Consider the following 19,427-nt stretch of genomic DNA (forward strand, 5'->3'; position numbering starts at 1 on the left):
TGGTAACACACCTCCCACCATTCCTAACACGCTCCATTCAATGCCTCCTGTGGTCTTCCGTCAAAAGGATACCAGAAGGATTTTGATGAATCTTGATGCTAAGAAAGCTCCAGGTCCTGATGGTATTTCTCCACTTGTTCGAAAAACCTGTGCTCCTGAACTTACTCCTATTCTTTGCTGCCTTTTTTCACTTTCTTATTCCAAAGGTGTTTTTCCTTCTGCTTGTAAATTTGCTCATATCCAGCCAGTTCCTAAAAAGATTGACAAATCCCTCCCATCCAATTATCGTCCCATTGCAATTACTGCTACTCTTTCTAAAGTAATGGAGAAATCAATTAACCGCCAACTCTCAAACTACCTAGAAACCTTCCGTCTGATCAACAATCGCCAGTAGGGATTCCGTCAGTGTCGATCCACTGGTGATATTCTGGCTTATTTTAACCATTTATGGACTAATTCAAATGGAAAGGTTCGGTGAAACAGAAGTAGTTGCTCTTGACATCTCAAAGGCTTTTGATCGTGTTTGGTATAAAAGTCTTCTAAACAAGCTTCCATCTTATGGTTTGCCAACTGTTTTTAGTAATTGGTTATCCAGTTTTCTCTCTGATCACTCACTGAGGGTGAAGGTAGATGGCTCTCTGTCTTCTAACTTCTCCACTAATGCCGGTGTCCCCCAAGGTTCAGTTCTTTCCCCCACTCTTTTCCTCTTGTATATTAATGACCTTCTTTCATTGATTGGAAATCCTATCTATAGTTTTGCCGATGATAGCACATTGCATTCCACTTTCCATTTTGAGAAACCTTGTCCTGCTCAATCAGCTTCAACTTCTCGAAAATCTGCTACCAATTTCTTAAATGCCGATCTTCAGTAATTCTCCAGTGGGGCAAAGACAACTTCGTTGATTTCAACCCTTCTAAAACTCAGACTTGTCTTATATCTTGCAAAAAGGATTCTTCTGCTCCTATGCTTATCTTTAGTGACACTCCGATTTCTAGGTAAAATGATATATCTCTTTTGGGGATTACCCTGACTTCTAATCTCTCTTGGCACAAGCAAATTACAAATATTGCTTCCTCTGCATCTAAAAAACTTGGTTTTCTGTTTCGCTCTCGGCGTTACTTTTCTTCCAAACAGCTGCTCACTCTGTATAAATCGCAAATCCGCCCTGCCATGAAATATTGTTCCCACATCTGGGGTGGTGCCCCCAAAACCTCTCTCAGGCTTCTGGATTCCATTCAGAAGAGGGCAGTTAGGTTAATTAATGATTCATCTCTAACAGAGTCTCTCTCCACTCGCTTTCTCATAGACACACTGTTTCTGCTGCATGCCTCTTGTACAGATACTTCCATGGGCACTGTTCTTCTGAATTGGCTTCTATAATTCCCGCTCTCTCTTTCAAAACAGTCCGAACACGTGCCGCCACCAGCCAACATCCATTTACTGTCCAACTTCAAACCCACTTTTCATCTTCCTCATTTATTCATTCAACTGCCGTTTTCTGGAACAACCTTCCTTCATACGCATTTCCTGAAAATTACAATCTACAGAAGTTCAAGTCCAATGTCAACAAATATCTTCTTTTGTCTTCTCACCCTCCAACCCAAGCATGGTACTAAGTACTATAGGTTCTAATACCTCTCGTGTTTGGGGTTCACATAAAAAAAAAAAAAATCTCCTTCCTTCTAGAGTTTACATAAGTACAGAACTCTTTGCTGTTTTCCTTTGCATCCTTTGCCAAAGATTTCTTGTAATCTGCCTTCGCCTGCCTAACCTCCTTTGTAGCTTGGTTACAGACCAGCTTATATCTATCATAGGCTTCTGTGTCAGATGTTAATTTATATGTATCCCATACATTTTTCTTCTCTGGCACATGTCTAATTAGTTTATCTGACATCCATTTAGGCCTAAATCTCGAACAATATTTCTTAATTCAAATTGAGGAAAGACAGTTGTAGAATAGATATGCAGAAAGTTGTGCATAATCAGTGGGTGGTTGATTGCTGGAACAAACTTCCATCTGTCCTTGTGGAAGTGGACAGCTTAAATAAATTCAAGGCTGAACTAGACAAACTTTTGGAGTAAACAGATGGGTGAAATAGGAAGGTTTTTTTTTTTTTTTTTCTTTTGACTGATGCTATATAAGCTTGCTTTCTTGCATCATATGCCTCTACTAATGCTATTGCATACAATATTTAATAATGTATCAGTCTATTTTTAGCCTTAATCACAAGCTGTATTCTTGTCAGTAGACATCAGACCACTAATTTTTTATAACAGGAATGTGCTATTTTTATCCATTCCTCTTTCAATGCAGAGGTCAATTCAGCTATTGATTGTAGGTATGTTGGCTTGGCCTAAAGCTGACGTTCCTGTTCATCCTAAGAGTATTCAGAGTGGGTTTAGGTTGGGGCTATAGGATGTCTAGTGATGATTTTGCATGTTCCTCTTTCAAACTCAATCTACTGGCTGTGTAGTGTGACATGCTGCAACATGAAATGGACCCTCCCCATACTGCTACCACAGTATAGGAAGAACAGAACTGTCCAGAATATTAATATACCATGTGGCATTCATTGTTCCAGGATATGAGCCCAAATCACAAGAAACAACCTCAAATAGTGACACCACCACCTCTGCCAAAGTTCAGCAAACAGTTGTGATGAACAGTCCAGTAAATAATGATCTCTGAGCATCTGCCAGACCCAAAAATGGCCATCAGTTTGGAGAGAAAATCCAGTTTTCTCTCTGATCACTCACTGAGGGTGATTTTAGATTGCCGTCTATCTTCTAACTTCTCCACTAATGCTGGTGTTCCCCAGGGTTCTCTCTCTCTCACTCTTTTCCTATTTTATATTAATGACCTTCTTCCATTGACTGCAAATTCTATCTATAGTTTTTCTGATGACATTGCTTTCCAGTTTTAGAAACCTTGCCCTGTTCAATCAGCTTCAGCTTCTCAAATATCCACTACCAATTCCTTAAATTCTGATCTCCAGGTAATTCTCCAGTGGGGTAAAGACAACTGAGTTGATTTTAATCCTTCTAAAACTCAGTCGTGTCTTATATCTTGCAAAAGGATTCTTCTGCTCCTATCCTTATCTTTGGTGACCATCTGATTTCTAGGCAAGATGATATATATCTTTTGGGGATTACCCTGATTCTAATCTCTCTTGACACAAGCACATTACAAATATTGCTTCCTCTGCATCTAAAAAACTTGGTTTTCTCTTTTGCGCTCGGTGTTACTTTTCTTCCAAACAGCTGTTCACTCTTTACAAATCGCAAATCTGCCCTACCATGGAATATTGTTCCCACATCTGGGGCAGTGCACTCAAAACCTTTCTCAGGCTTCTAGATTCCATTGAGAAGAGGGCAGTTAGGTTAATTAATCACTCATCTCTAACAGAGTCTCTCCACTCTCTGTCTCATAGATGTACTGTTTCTGTTGCATGCCTGTTCTACAGATACTTCCACAGGTACTGTTCTTCTGGATTGACTTCTATAATTCCCGCTCTCTCTTTAAAAACAGTCCGAAAACATGCAACCACCAGCCAACATCCATTTACTGTCCATCTTCAAACACAGAACCAACTTTTCATCTTCTTCATTTATTAATTCAACTGCCGTTTTCTGGAACAACCTTCCTTCATTCATATTTCCTGAAAATTACAGTCTACAGAAGTTCAAGTCTAATGTCAACAAATATCTTCTTTCGTCTTCTCAACCTCCATCCCATGCATGGTACTAAGTACTATAGATTCTAATATCTCTTGTGTTTGGGGTTTTTATAAAAAAAATAATAAAAAATAATTTATTTTCTGGTGTTGGAGAGGTACACAGAGGAGTAGAGCAAAATTTGCATGATGCATGATGAAAGAAGTAGAAGGAAATGTATTAAATGTTGACAATAATATCAAGTAGCTCTGTATTCTCACAGTCTGTAGTAGTAGTAGTAGTGGCATGTGATGCAAGAAAGCAAGTGTATGAGCTTATGCAGCATCAGCCAAAAAAAAAAAAAAAAAATCACACCATTGCCTCCAAATGCCTGTCCAGTTCCTCCTTAAATTTATTCAACCTATCAGCTTCCACAACGACAGAAAGAAGTTTGTTCCAGCAATTAACTACCCGCTGGCTAAAGGCAAATTTCCGCACATCTATTCTACATCTGTCTTTTCTTAATTTGAATTTATGCCCCCTTTGGTTCGTAATCTGAACAAGTGGAAGGATCCCATCAGAATTCAGCGTGCTCAACCCAGTCAAGGCCTTATATACCTCAATAAGATCACCGCGCAGGTGCCTAGTCTCCAGCCACTGCAATTTGCAGAACTTAAGCCTCTCTTGGTAAGAGGATCCCTTCATTCCCCTCACCAATCTTGTTGCCCTTCTCTGTACACGCTCAAGTAAATCTACATCCTTCCTAAAATGAGGCCTCCAGACCTTTATGCAGTACTCAAGGCGTGGCCTGACCATTGCCCTATACAGAGGGATAACACCTCCTTTTCCCTGCTAGCAAAATTCCTATATATCATTGACAAAACCCCATGACCTGCCCTGGCAGCCTGTCTGCATTGCTCAGAAAACTTCATATCTGACTGCACAATTACTCCCAGGTCTTTTTCATTTTCTACCACCTTAAGTGTAGTACCACACAGTTGGTACGTTTCTCTTGGGTTACTTCTACCCATATGCAGTACTTTGTATTTGTCAAGGTTAAACTTCAGTTGCCACTTCTTTAGCCCATCTCCCAAATTATCTAGATCCTGTTGCAGTAGCACACTGCCATTACTGTCATTAACAACCCTGCAAACTTCGACATTAAGCCTGATATATCTTCATCAATATCATTGATAAATATACAAAACAGCAATGGACCTAACACCGAACCCTGTGGGACTCCACTAATAACATTAGTCCATGAAGAGCAGCACCCATTGATTACCACCCTCTGTCTTCTCCCACTTAACCATCCTTTTATCCATTGTAGCAACTTACCCTTAATGCCATTCTGCTCCAATTTGTGCAATAGTCTTCCATGTGCAACAGTGTCAAAAGCTTTCCTGAAATCCAAATATATGATATCAAAATTCTTTTTTGCATCCAGTTCCTTTGTAACCACATCATAATATCCTATCAAATTTGTCAGACAAGACTTTCTCTTAACAAACTGATGCTATGTCTGAATTATTGCTGTAGTCTTGTCTAGATGATCCTGCAATGCATCTTTAACCAGTGACTCCATTATTTTATCCGGAACAGAAGTTAAACTAACTGGTCTGTAATTATTCGTATCACCCTTCGATCCCCTTTTGTGAATTGGGGATACATTTGCACATCTCCAGTCCGTGGGAACCTCCCCTGACTCCAAGGACACTCTCATAATTATGGCTAAGGGTTTGCTTAGTTGCTTTGCCACCTCCTTTAATATAACTGGATAGATCCCATCCACCCCAGGTGCTTTTCTTATGTTTAACTTCAACAATTTCTCCTCCACTTTGCTTTCAGTTATTCCAAAATCATTAAGTATCCTGCTACAATTTGATAACCTTTCAAAATACTCATTCAGTTTGTTTGCTATCTGAGCAGGATCATCAACAGTCGAACCATTGATGTCAATTGGACCAATCAGATTCATCCCCTTCCTTTTAGAGTTTATATAATTAAAGAAATCCTTGCTGTTTTTCTTAGCATCTTTTGCCAAGGATTTCTCGTAATCTGCCTTCGCCTGCCTAACCTCCTTTATCACCTGATTACAGACTAGCTTATATCTGCCATAGGCTTCTGAGTCGCTTGATAATTTATATGCATCCCATGCATTTTTCTTCTCTATTACGAGTCTCATTAGTTCATTAGATAACCATTTAGGCCTAAACCCTGAACAATATTTCTTAATAGATATGAAACTTTTAGTAGCTTCCACGATTAATTCCTTGAACGCTTCCCACTTAGAATTTACTGTTGGTAACATCGTCAGTTGGTCCCACTGTACAGAATTTAAAAACTGTCGGTGAGCACTGTACTCACCTTTATGGAAGCAAAAACCCTTTCCTTTACCCCTGATGGTAATTAAATCTTTAAGTAAATCCCACATCAGTACAATGTGATCACTACCACCTAGTGGTTCCTTTATCTGCAAAATCTTAATACACGAATGATCACTGCTGATAACCAGATCAAGAGTATTACTTTCTCTGGTTGTCTCTCGAACATGCTGCTGCAGAAAACAATCATCCAATAAATCCACAAAAGTCTGACTAGTGTGTGAGCGACCAACCCACAAGTTCTAGTCAATATCTGGAAGTTAAAATCCCCCATTATAAGACATTCCGATTTACTAGCCCACTCTATTTCTCTCTACAATTGTTCATTGTACTCATTTGAGTCATTAGGCCTATAACACACTCCTCTTATTTTTGCATTCGCAGTGCTTATGTCACACCAAACTGACTCAACAGTGCACTGTTCATCTATATCAACTGGATGCACTTCTTTTGACTTTGTTTTTCTTAATTAACAGCATAACACCACCTCCCTTTCTATCCTGTCTATCCTTTCTGTACACATTGTACTCCCCAAATTCCAGTTCAGCATTCCTTATATTTGTGTGACACCACATCTCTGCTATCCCAACAATATCTGCTTTGATGTCTTGACCAACACTTCAAATTCATCAAATTTATTTACTATACTTCTAGCCTTGGTATAAATGCAAGCATACATGCTCCTACTCCTATTCTTAGTTACCCTAACACATCCCATATACCCACCTATTTCAGCATGACTGCCATCCGTCCGTGAAACCCCCAACCCCCCACTCTCCAGGTCGCTACTTATTCTAATAGAAGTTGTGCAAGAATCATCTTCACCTCTTCCTACGGCTACTGTTAAACTATTAGTCCTTGTATCCCCCCAAGCTATCAGTTTTCGGACCCACCTAACACTGCCTCGATAGCATCAGCAAATATTCTTGCACCCTTTCTATTTAAGTGTATCCCATCCCTATAGAAGCAGTCTCTCCTGTTAACAAGTACAGTCCAGGCTGAAAAAAATTCTACCCCTTGAGCCTTGCACATTCTTTCCAGGGCTGAATTGATCTATAAGGCTCTCATCATATACTCCCTTCTATCGTGTCTGGGCAGAATTGCAGACACTTTCAAATTCAACCCTAATTCTCGGCTTTTGTTCAGCAGTGACCTGTACTTGTTAAGTAATTCTGCCAGTCTCCTACTCTTAATATCATTTGTATCACCTGGTCATTAAGGTGATATCACCTGACCAGGTGATATCACCTTAATATCACCTGGTCCTGTTCCACCTATCCTTTTTACAAAGCATGTTTCCCGTTTCCCTGACAATAGAGTCACCAACAACTACTAGTTCCTGTGGGACCAGTGCATTCTGCCTTGAGGGATGCCGCTGTGTTGCGTGATGACCAAGTGCAAGCTCTGGCGTTGATGTGGGCAGCTGAGAGCCTGATGGGCCCCTCAATTTAGATCTTTCAGGGGCATCCACCCTGTCCTTTAAACTCTCATATAGGCCCATAACAACGCTGAGTTTTCGCCTGATTTCCTTACACTCCTTACATCGCTCACACACAAAGACATCCCCCATGGCAATGTCATGTTCCGTTCCAGAGAGTTCGGCAAACATTTCACAAGTTGCACATTTTTTTAGGCTCTGATGCGTTGGAGAATCGCCCCCCCCCCCTCAGTTCTCCCCCGAGTCACAGCACTCCTGCCACTTTGTGCCCGTTGCTTTGCTGCTCTAGTTTGGGGCATGATACTTTAAATTAATAAAATCAATAAATTAAATTAATTAAATGTCAATACTATGCTATCTAATAGAAACAGTGAAGCATATTACTCTAAATTATATGTTAGAGCTACCTAACTACCTCAATTAAAAATTTGAATTTCCTACCACTATATACAAAAACAATGGCTGCAAGATTCGAACGAAATAATGGTTTTACGTATGTATTACGTATATCTACAAAAACTGTTTATCTGAATTAAAATAAAAATAACCAGCGTAACTATAACTATAAGGCTATGTATTAAGTACAATATAAAATAACAACTATGTAAATGAAAAGGCAAACACTTATCATTTTTTTCGGAGCCTGCAACTGACAGCAGTAATTAGTTACTAGTACAGTAGGCTGCACTGTATATTTAGTCTGTCGTGTGACATGGCTATACTTGTAGCTATTTACCGATAAAAATTAAGAAGTAGCAACAATAATTGCTCTAAACCCTAGTGTCCTTGGCTGTGAAGGTCTTCAAGAGCAACATTCATTTTCTCTCTTGTTGTACAATAATGAGCATTTATTTCTTTATTTCATTCACATTTGAAATGTTGGTCAAATTTGAACCATCTTTGCATGCAAGCATATATATATATATATGCATGAAATGCTTTTATTTATTCTCCCCCCATCCATCCCACACACATGTATATGTGAAAAGTGTCTACTTAATTCCTAGAAAATTTTTGGTGGCTTCTTTTATCCATATTATTGATGCTGATATCATTAACATGCTGGTAAGCATACAAAAACTCAGAGACATTTATTTGGGATCATTTTGACCCATTTTAGAAAAGAGTAACTCCATTGACATAGATCTTCCAGTGATCTAAATTATGAAGTTACAAAAGTAACAAATATCTAAAAAAAAATTGTCAAATGACTTAAATGTACTTAACAGCATGTTAATCGAGATTTTTTATTTACAAAAATATTATTAGATTTTGTCTACCAGTGAAAAATTTGTTATTTTTCTTTTAGAGTGGTTTTACACCACTTCATATTGCAGCTCATTATGGTAATGAAGATATTGCAACATTATTACTTGATAAAGGTGCAGATGTTAATTTTGCTGCTAAGGTAATACTTAGTGTTATTATAAAATAATATTATTTATTTATTACTTAGTGCAATATTTTATTAATTATTGATTTTTATATTCAAAATGTTGACTGATGATTTTTTCATTAAATTTTAAATACTTCATTTACTAATGTTTATAGCAGCCGTGGGCACTGGCAAGGATATTTTGTAAGGATGTAAATCATCAGTCAACATTCAAAATGTTGACTGATGATTTTTTCATTAAATTTTAAATACTTCATTTACTAATGTTTATAGCAGCCGTGGGCACTGGCAAGGATATTTTGTAAGGTGGTGCATGTGGGAATAAATTTTTTGTTCATCATGTTTTAAAATACATGCAGTATCTTAATTAAGTTAAGTTTGACTGATTTACATTTACAGCTGGTTTGACTAATTTATATCTACAGTAAAAAAGAACTAAAATAATACATTTACATGTAATATTTTAGTTTTTTTTTTTTTTTTTTTTGTAGAATTTGTATTGTTTTAATGTTTCAATAAATTAATGAATATATTAAAAATTGTGTATATTTCATACTTTGAAATCCAAAGGTTTTTGGCTGCCATCATAGCAGCCAAAAAAAAAAAAAATAAATAAATAATAATAATAAAAATAAATAGAATAATTCAGATCAGTCAGACTTCTTTTGTTTTTCAATTAAACAGCTTTTTTGACAGTTGATACGATCAACTAAAGAGGAAACTGGCAACTAATCACCAGACAGTGTTACTGGAAAATGCCACTGTAGAAGGCCTTTGTTCTAAACATATCAGTTACTTTACCATAAATGCCAATTTAGAAAGCTAGAGTTTGGGTAATTGTAAGAAGGAGGAAAGCAGGCAAAAAAAACCAAGATTTTTTTGCAAAAAGAAAGCATGAATTATTTGCAAAAAAATTGTGGAAAACATGATTTTTGGAAAAAGCAGGGAATTTTTTAAAGTCCAATACTGCACTAGAATTTAAATTTTGGCGAAACATACACATTTTATATTAAAATAAAAGCACAGGATTGTTTAACAATACAGTATGCTTTGAAACATTAGTATCAATATTGGTAAATGATGCAAGGAAGCAAGTTTATACAATATTAGGTAAAAATAAAATAACATAAAAATAAATAATAATAAAAAAAGTTTCTAACATTAACTGCCCACACCTCACCTCCAATAATTTGTCTTATTACACCTTAAATTTATTCAAACTACCCACTTTCATAACACCAGATGCAAGTTTGTTGCAACAATAAATTACTCGCTGGCTGAAAGCAAATTTTGGCATATCTCTCCTGCCTCAGTTGAAATTTACACCCCATTATGTGTGTTGTTTGATCAAGAGTAAGGATGCCATCAACATTTATCTTACCCAATCCATTCAGAGCCTTTTGTAGGAAGCTGCCAAAACAGTGTGGCAGAACTATTCTCCACATTCTAGCTACTAACAATTTCCATCCATATAAGATTCACTTCATAACAAGAGGTTCATGGTGTATTGCTTATGGAATGTTATGTTTAGATTCACAGATTCACAAACCTGTGAATGGTTTCTGCAAGGATGAACATTGTCATCCAATACAATTAAATTTTGTTTAATGATGAGACCTTATTTTATCTTAATGGCCATGTCAGCAGACATAACTTGCGATTTTAGGCTAATAATTAATGTTGCGCTGGTGGCACCAGCTGTATGCTAGCTAAATTAGTGTGCTATTAAAATTAATCAATAAAGAAGGTTTTCGGGAGTGTTGCTCAAAAATAAGTTATATTTTACATAAAATAAGTGTGGGTGAGTGATAGGTTAAGATTTGGGACCTAAGGTGGCTTTATTTTTCCGACTGTGAACTTTTTTTTAAAATGGCTATCATTATTATTCTCGGGTATAGGAAAACATAGGAAATTTCAAGGTCATTAAATTTTAAGGAATTACGATCAGCTACTGGGAATTCTTAGTAGAATAGTTGTTCTACCTGATAGCTTTGACGTAGAAGTTTTCAGGATACCAAATTGTATTTAAAAATACTCACATGTTGCTGAGTTATACATTATTGGTAATTTCAAGGTCACAGTAATTCTATTGATCAACCATTTGGATGTATCCAGATTGTTCAGTGGTGACTAGAAATTCGGCATAAATTGCGTAAAATTATTAAATTGTGACATCACGAGGAAGCTTCACCACTGATTAAGCGCTACTCCATTTATATGGCTGCGTCAAGTTTAGTAGATCGGCAGCTTAAATCCCAAACTCGGATAAATGGTGAGGGTTGACGTCAGGAAGGGCATCCGGTCGTAAAAGCAATGCCAAAACCAAAGAATAGATATGTTCCGGTTAAAGAAGTTAGTCCAGGTAGAGGAGAAGAAGAGAATGGAAACATTGAATGCCGACCCCATATAACATGGGAAAAGGCGAAGACAAAGAAGAAGAAGAATTAATGTGGACTGAAGCAATGCATGTTCATTGTGATTCACAATTTAAAAATGAAAAGTTAAATGCTATCAATATGGAGGTTAGCAGTACAGCCAAGTTAATGGACAGTGTGTTGAATTGAATTCTTTTCCAGCTTTGCTCCCATCTAAGTTAAATAAGCCTCTGGTTACAAACTCGGAAATTCAAAATATTCAGGAAAAAGTTGACGCTGCCGGGTTACAGGTCTCTTCTGTATGACGATTTGCAGAGGTTGCTCATGATGGGAGGCAGCCCCATAAGAAGTAAGCTAGAACAGACGAAAATATTCTTAATTTGAGAGCTGACGAAAATAGTGAGTTGAAGACAAGTACGGAAGTCAAAAAATGTTACAAAGACACTCAAATCTGAGTTTAAAAATATTAAAATAAAATATTTATGACAAGGAAGAAACCAAACGATTGTTTTTGAGACTGCTTCTAAGTCAGACCTTGTCAATATAACTGCATCTAATTCTTTTGATAATGCTGGAGTTAGTTCTGGGGCTCCTAGGAAAGAAAATCCATCACTTCTAATATGACATTCCAAAGGAATTGACTAAAGAGGACATAATTGCAGAGTTATATTATAAGAACTTAGTGGATTATAATTTTACAGAAGATGAAGTTAGGAATGATATTCAATTTCGTTTTACTACAAAATCCAGATCTCCATCAAATTGTTAACAGGAGAGACTGTTTCTACAGGGATGGGATACACTTAAATAGAGAGGGTGCAAGAATATTTTCTGATGCTGTCGAGGCAGTGTTAGGTGGGTCGGAAAACTACTAGCTTGGATGGGGGATACAAGGACTAATAGATTAACAGTAGCCACTGGCAGAGGTGAAAGTGATTCTTGCACCGCTTCTGTTGGAATGAGCAGCAGCCTGGAAAACAAGATGTAGGGTATTTCAGAGACTGTTAGGAGTCATTGCATTAGCATTAGCATTAGTAGAGGCATATGATGCAAGAAAGCAAGCTTATTCAGCATCAGCCAAAAAAAAAAAAAAACCCTCTCCCATTTCACCCCTCCGTTCGTTCGAAATACCTGTCCAGTTGAGCTTTAAATTTGTTTAGGCTATCAACTTCAACAACAAGTGATGGAAGTCGGTTCCACCAACCAACCACCCGCTGGCCAAAGGCAAATTTCCGCACATCTATCCGACATCCGTCCTTCCTCAATTTGAATTTATGCCCTCTGAGGTGATTATTCTGAGAAAGATGAAGAATCCCGTTGGCATTGAGCATGCTCAAACCATTCAAAGCCTTATACACCTCTATCAGATCACCTCGCCGGTGCCTAGTCTCCAGATCTGTAATTTGCAAAACTTAAGCCTTTCTTCGTAAGAGCAACCCTTTGTTCCATTTACTAATCTTGTTGCCCTTCTCTGTACCCGTTCCAGCAGCTCTACATCCTTCTTGAAATGAGGCCTCCAGACCTGTATACAGTACTCAAGATGTGGCCTAACCATTGCCTTATACAAGGGAATAATCACCTCCTTATCCCTGCTAGAAAAATTCCTGTATATCATTGACAAGACACCATGAGCTACTCTTGCAGCTCGTCTGCACTGCTCAGAGAACTTCATATCTGCCTGCACAATTACCCCCAGGTCCTTTTCATTCTCCACCACTGTCAGTGTAGTACCGCAGAGTTGATACATTGCTCTGGGGTTACTGTTACCCATATGTAGTACTTTACATTTGTCAATGTTAAACTTCATTTGCCACCTCTCAGCCCATCTGTTCAACCTTTCCAGATCCTGTTGCAGCAGCATAGTGTCAGTAGTGTCCTTAACGACCCTGCCAACCTTTGTATCATCTGCAAACTTAGACATTAAACTTGATATCCCATCATCAATATCATTCATAAACACCGAAAACAACAATGGACCCAACACTGAACCTTGAGGAACTCCACTAATAACATTAGTCCACGTTGAGCAGTGTCCATTGATTACCACTCTCTGTCTTCTGCCACTCAACCATCCCCTTATCCATAGCAGCAATTTGCCTCCAATGCCACACTGCTCCAATTTGTGCAGCAGTCTTCCATGTGCAACAGTATCAAAAGCCTTTCTAAGATCCAAATATATAATATCAAAGTTATTCCCTGCATCCAGTTCTTTTGTGACTACATCATAGTATCCAATCAAATTGGTCAGGCAAGACCTGCCCTTAACAAAACCATGCTGCGTCTGAGCTATAACTGAATTCTTGTCTAGATGATCCTGCAGTGCTTCTTTAACCAGTGCCTCCATTAATTTACCTGGAACAGAAGTTAAACTAACAGGTCTATAATTACTTGTGTCAGCCTTTGATCCTCCTTTGTGAATTGGGGTTACATTTGCACATCTCCAGTCTATGGGTACCTCCCCTGAGTCCAAAGAAGCTCTCATAATTATGGCTAGGGGTTTGCATACTTCCTTTGCTGCCTCCTTTAATATAACTGGATAGATCCCATCCACCCCAGGTGCCTTTTTTATGTTTATCCTCAACAATCTCTCCTCCACTTTCCTCTCAGTTATTACAAAATCATCCAGCTCACTGCCAATGTTTACTTTACCTACATCATTCTCCTTCCTGAATAACTCCTCATGCGTGAATGTAGATGCAAAATACTCGTTTAGATTGTTAGTCACTTGAGCAGGATCCTCAACTGTTGAACCATCAATATCCAGTGGACCAATACTTGTACCATTGCGGTACAAGTAAACACATGGGCTGTGTTAGGGTAGCTAAGAATAGGAACAGGTGCATGTATACTTGCGTATACACCAAAGCTAGGAGTTTGGTAAATAAATTTGATGAATTTGAGGTATTGCTCAAAACATCAAAGGCAGATATTTGTTGGGATATCAGAGACATGGTGTCACACAGACATAAGGAATGCAGAACTTTAATTTGGGGAGTACAATGTGTGCCGAAAGGATATGAAAGGAGGAGGGGTTACGCTATTAGTTAAGATTTGTAAAATAATAAGAGAAGTTTACCTCAATATAGTACATAGAACACTTCCATATGATACTCTCCAGAAACACATAAAATCCAAGGAAGTGAAGCGATCGACATCGCTGGACAGGGCAGTGCCGAGTTAGTTTGGTGTGACATAAGCATTGGGAGATCAAAATCGAGAGTATGAGTGTGTTATAGGCCTAATGACTCTGATGAGTATAATGAGCAATGTGCAGAGAAATAGAGTGGGCCAGTAAATCAGTGTCTTATAAGGGGGGGATTTTAATTTCCTGGATATTGACTGGAATTTGTGGGTTGGTCACTCACACACTAGCAAGGCTTTTGTGGATTTATTGGATGATTGTTTTCTATATCAGCATGTTCTGGAGGCAACTAGAGGGAGTAATATTGTTGATCTGATTATCAGTAGTGATTCTTCATGCATTAAGAATCTGCAGATAAAGGAATCACTAGGTGACAGCAATCACAATGTGCTGAAGTGGGATTTACTCAAAGAGGTAACTACCGTCACATAAGGGAAGGGTTTTTGCTTTCGTAAAGGCGACTACGGTGGTCTGAGACAGTATAGCAATACCTCGAATATCACGGCTTTAAACAGCACTGGTTTCACTTATTACATGGTTTTCAATTAATTTTAATTCAAAAATTTACTGTACATATTAAAACTTATTCAATAGCCTAGACATGTGCTCTACATATATGCTGCATTGTTGTAGCCTAGGAACGCATACATATATGCTGCAGTGCCAACTCTATTGTCTCACATGCACATGTGCCAATAGCTTCCCTCAGGCAGTCACTAGCAAAGTACAACAGTGTTCAGTATTCTTAAATTCCATCCTGACAAGATGACATGATAGCTTTTCATTTCACAATTTATTTTTTACTCCTTTAAATACGATCGAAAATATATTTGCATCTTGGCTAGAAACCACTGACAAACAACTTGCATTCTGTTTGACGGCATGTTTTGCCCCATTTGGCAAATTATTTCACTTGTTTTGAATTAAAAATTCAGACAATTTCCAAAGGGATTGTGAAGATCGGAAGAGATTTGTGATTTTAAACTTTTTTGACACTGCCAATGTACGTGACTGCATTGACTCACATGCAAATGACTTAGATGGTGCAACTCTCCTTGAAATTGATGAGCAAACTGCACATGAAGAAGAGGAGAACAATTCTGAAGTGGATGACAACACTGAAGTGGCACTAAAAAAATTTTCAACAAAAGGATTGGAGAACGGTTTTTGACTACACCTTAAGGTGCAGTCAAAAACTTGTATGCTGAGAAAATGAAGAGACGAATTCACCAGACTTTATTATTGAACTACCTAAATAAACAATACAGCTTTTTTCTCATCTCTAATGATGATGCTTTTCATTAATAAAATTTTTGCAATATTTTTAATTTCAAATCCTTTTAATTGGCTTTAACAACCTCAAATTGTTTATAGATCTATTGTAATTTGTTTATAGACTGTTTCTCTGGTACACACTCAATTAAAACCCATTATAATTATACCTCAATCAGCATGGTTTCACAGAACAGTTTCGGTACCAATTATTAGTGCTATACGAGGTATTGCTGTATTTAAATTCGATATGGTGGGACCAACTGATGATGTTATCAACAGAAAATTCAAAATGGAAGGCATTCAAAGAATTTATCTTATTTATATTGGAAGCTACTAGGCTTTACATACCAGCTAAGAAATATTGTTCAAGGTTTAAGCCTAAATGGATATCAGATGAACTAATGAGACATGGTAGAGAAGAAAAATGCATGGGATACATATAAATTAATGGGTGACATGGAAGCCTATGTTAGGTATAAGCTGGTCTGTAACCAAGTCACAAAGGACATTAGACAGGCAAAGGCAGATTATGAAAAATCTTTGGCAAAGGATGCAAAGAAAAACAGCAAAGAGTTCTTTACCTATGTAAAGGAGTGAGGAGTTATTCAGGGAGGGGAATGCCAGAGGTGTATTAAACTCTGGCAGTAAGCTAGATGATTTTGTAATAACTGAAAGGAAAGTGGAGGAGAAATTGTTGAAGATTATACCCAGGGGCTCACATCTGGTGAGTATGGGCTTGGCACACCCAGGGTCCTGAGCTGGATATCATCATTCTTCTCTTTCCTTGGTGATTCCCTTCTTGCTCTCTCTCTCTCTCTCTCTCTCTCTCTCTCTCTCTCTCTCTCTCTCTCTCTCTCTCTCAGGGTAACTTAGAAATTTTTTTTTTTTTTTTTTTTTTTTGGCTGGTGCAGCAAAAGCTTCAGGCTTCCTTGCACCATATGGCTAATAATAATAATAATAATAATAATAATAATAATAAACACAAGAAAGGCACCTGGGGTGGATGGTATCTATCCAGTTATATTAAAGGAGGCAGCAAGTGAAGTAAGCAAACTCTTAGCCATAATTATGAGAGCTTCTTTGGACTTAGGGACGTACCCATGGAGATGTGCAAATGTGACCCAAATTCACAAAGGAGGATCAAAGTTATAGACCTGTTAACAGGTCTATAACAGGTTATAGACCTGTTAATTTAACTTCTGTTCCAGGAAAATTAATGGAGGCACTGGTTAAAGAAGCACTGCAGGATCATCTAGACTAGACAAGACTTCAGTTGTAGCTCGGACACAGCATGGTTTTGTTAAGGGAAAGCCTTGCTTGACCAATTTGATTGTATACTATGATGTGGTCACAAAGGAACTAGATGCAGGGAATAACTTCCATTTGGATCTTAGAAAGGCTTTTAATACTGTTGCACCTGGAACACTGCTGAACAAAATGGAGCGTGTGGCATTGGAGGCAAATTGCTGCTATGGATAAATGGATGTTTCAGTGGCGGAAGACAGAGTGGTAATCAACGGACACTGCTCATCGTGGACTAATGTTATTAGTGGAGTCCCTCAGGGTTCAATGTTGGGTCCATTGTTTTCTGTATTTATAAATGATATTGATGATGGTATATCAAGCTTAATATCCAAGTTTGCAGATGATACGAAGGTTTCCAGGGTTGTTAAGGACACTATTGACAGTACGCTGCTTCAACAGGATCTAGACAAGTTGAGCAGATGGGCCGAGAGGTGGCAAATGAAGTTTAACATTGACAAATGTAAAGTACTACATATGGGAAGCAGTAATCTCAGAGTAACGTATCAACTCTGTGGTACCACATTGACAGTGGTAGAGAATGAAAAGGACCTGGGGATAATTGCGCAGGCAGATATGAAGTTTTCTGAGCAGTGCAGATGGTCTGCAAGAGTAGCTCATGGTGTTCTTGTTTATGTTATACAGGAATTTTTCTAGCAGGGATAAAGAGGTGATTATTCCCTTATATAAGGCGATGGTTAGGCTTCACCTTGAGTACTGTATACAGGTCTGGAGCCTCATTTTAAGAAGGATATAGAGCTGTTGGAGCGAGTACAGAGAAGGACAACAAGATTAGTGAATGGAACAAAGGGTTGCTCTTACAAAGAAAGGCTTAAGTTTTGGAAATTACTGTGTCTGGAGACTAGGCACCTGTGAGGTGATCCGATTGAGGTGTATAAAGTCTTGAATGGTTTGAGCATGCTCAATGCTGATGGAATTCTTTCTCTTGCTCAGAATAATCACCTGATAGGGCATAAATTCAAATTGAGGAAAGACAGATGTAGGATAGATTGTGGAAGTTTGTCCTTAGCCAGCAGGTAGTTGGTTGGTGGAACAGACTTCCATCTTTTGTTGTAGAAATTGATAGCCTAAATAAATTTAAGGCTGAGCTTTACAGGTATTTGGAACGAACGGAGGGGTGAAATGGGAGGGTTTTTTTTTTTTTTTGGCTGATGCTGCATAAGCTTGCTTTCTTGCATCATATGCCTCTACTAATGCTAATGAGCATTGGGTTATAAGGTTTTTCTCCAAAGATTTTTAAGTATATTTCTGCTATGAATAGAATTTTCATAGCCTGTGGTTCTTATATGCTCAGAAGATTTACCTTACTAACAAAGTGTTATTTTTGTCTGGGCTTTGGCCACATTACTTAACATTGTATGCACGAGTCTCCGTCATGTGGTCATTTCTCTAAGAATGGACTTGTGTTTGCTGAATTTCAGTTTAAGGAAGAACTGGAATGATGCATTAATTAGTAAACTTTGCAAAAGACAATATCGTCATTCTGTTATAGATCCTACTTGCCCTGATTAAATTAGAGCTCTAGAACAGGCATGGTTATAGGTTAATTATGAATAGCTCCTTTCATATCCTGACAGTCATGAGGAGAATGTGAATTCTGGAATAATTAAAATGCTAAAAATTATGCAAATAAATTATTAAAAATATAAAACAGTTGCAATTGAAATTATAATTTCTGCAGAGTAAAATTCAGTTGATATTATCTCAATCAGCATCATCATCATCAGCCATTTTTAATCCACTGCAGGATGAAGGCCTCTCCAGCAACTTTACAGTTCCTTCTATTTTGTGCAATGGCCATCCATTTACTACTCACAAACTCTTGAATTTCATCTGTCCATCTCTCGTTGTCTTCCATGTTTTATCTTGGGTACCATTCTGTTATTTTCTTAGTCCATTTATCATCATATCTTCGAGCTATGTGTCCTGCCTAAGGCCATTTTAGTTCTTTAGTTTTTATAAGAATTAGCATTAGCATTTAGCAGAGGCATATGATGCAAGAAAGCAAGCTTATTCAGCATCAGCCAAAAAAAAAAAAAAAAAAAAACCCACTCCCATTTCACCCCTCCGTTCGTTCGAAATACCTGTCCAGTTGAGCTTTAAATTTGTTTGGGCTATCAACTTCAACAACAAGTGATGGAAGTCGGTTCCACCAACCAACCACCCGCTGGCCAAAGGCAAATTTCCGCACATCTATCCGACATCCGTCCTTCCTCAATTTGAATTTATGCCCTCTGAGGTGATTATTCTGAGAAAGATGAAGAATAACCATTGGCAGTTGAGCATGCTCAAACCATTCAAAGCCTTATACACCTCTATCAGATCACCTCGCCGGTGCCTAGTCTCCAAACTCTGTAATTTGCAAAACTTAAGCCTTTCTTCGTAAGAGCAACCCTTTGTTCCATTTACTAATCTTGTTGCCCTTTCTCTGTACCCGTT

The 19,427-nt window shown here is 37.9% G+C and overlaps 1 protein-coding gene across 1 annotated transcript in view; it reads left to right on the forward strand.

Moving 5' to 3' along the window:
• The window catches only part of LOC150088120 (uncharacterized), a 1,786,788-nt gene that overhangs the window by 553,381 nt on the left and 1,213,980 nt on the right, over positions 1–19,427 (forward strand). Inside the window, exon 6 of the mRNA XM_090370030.1 lies at positions 8,787–8,885. Coding sequence (XP_090226156.1) covers positions 8,787–8,885 — 99 coding nt within the window. The remainder of the gene's footprint in view (positions 1–8,786; positions 8,886–19,427) is intronic.

This window comes from Mastigoproctus giganteus, chromosome 3, assembly GCF_048544385.1.
Source record: "Mastigoproctus giganteus isolate SK-2022 chromosome 3, ASM4854438v1, whole genome shotgun sequence".
Classification (NCBI taxonomy): Eukaryota; Metazoa; Arthropoda; class Arachnida; order Uropygi; family Thelyphonidae; genus Mastigoproctus; species Mastigoproctus giganteus.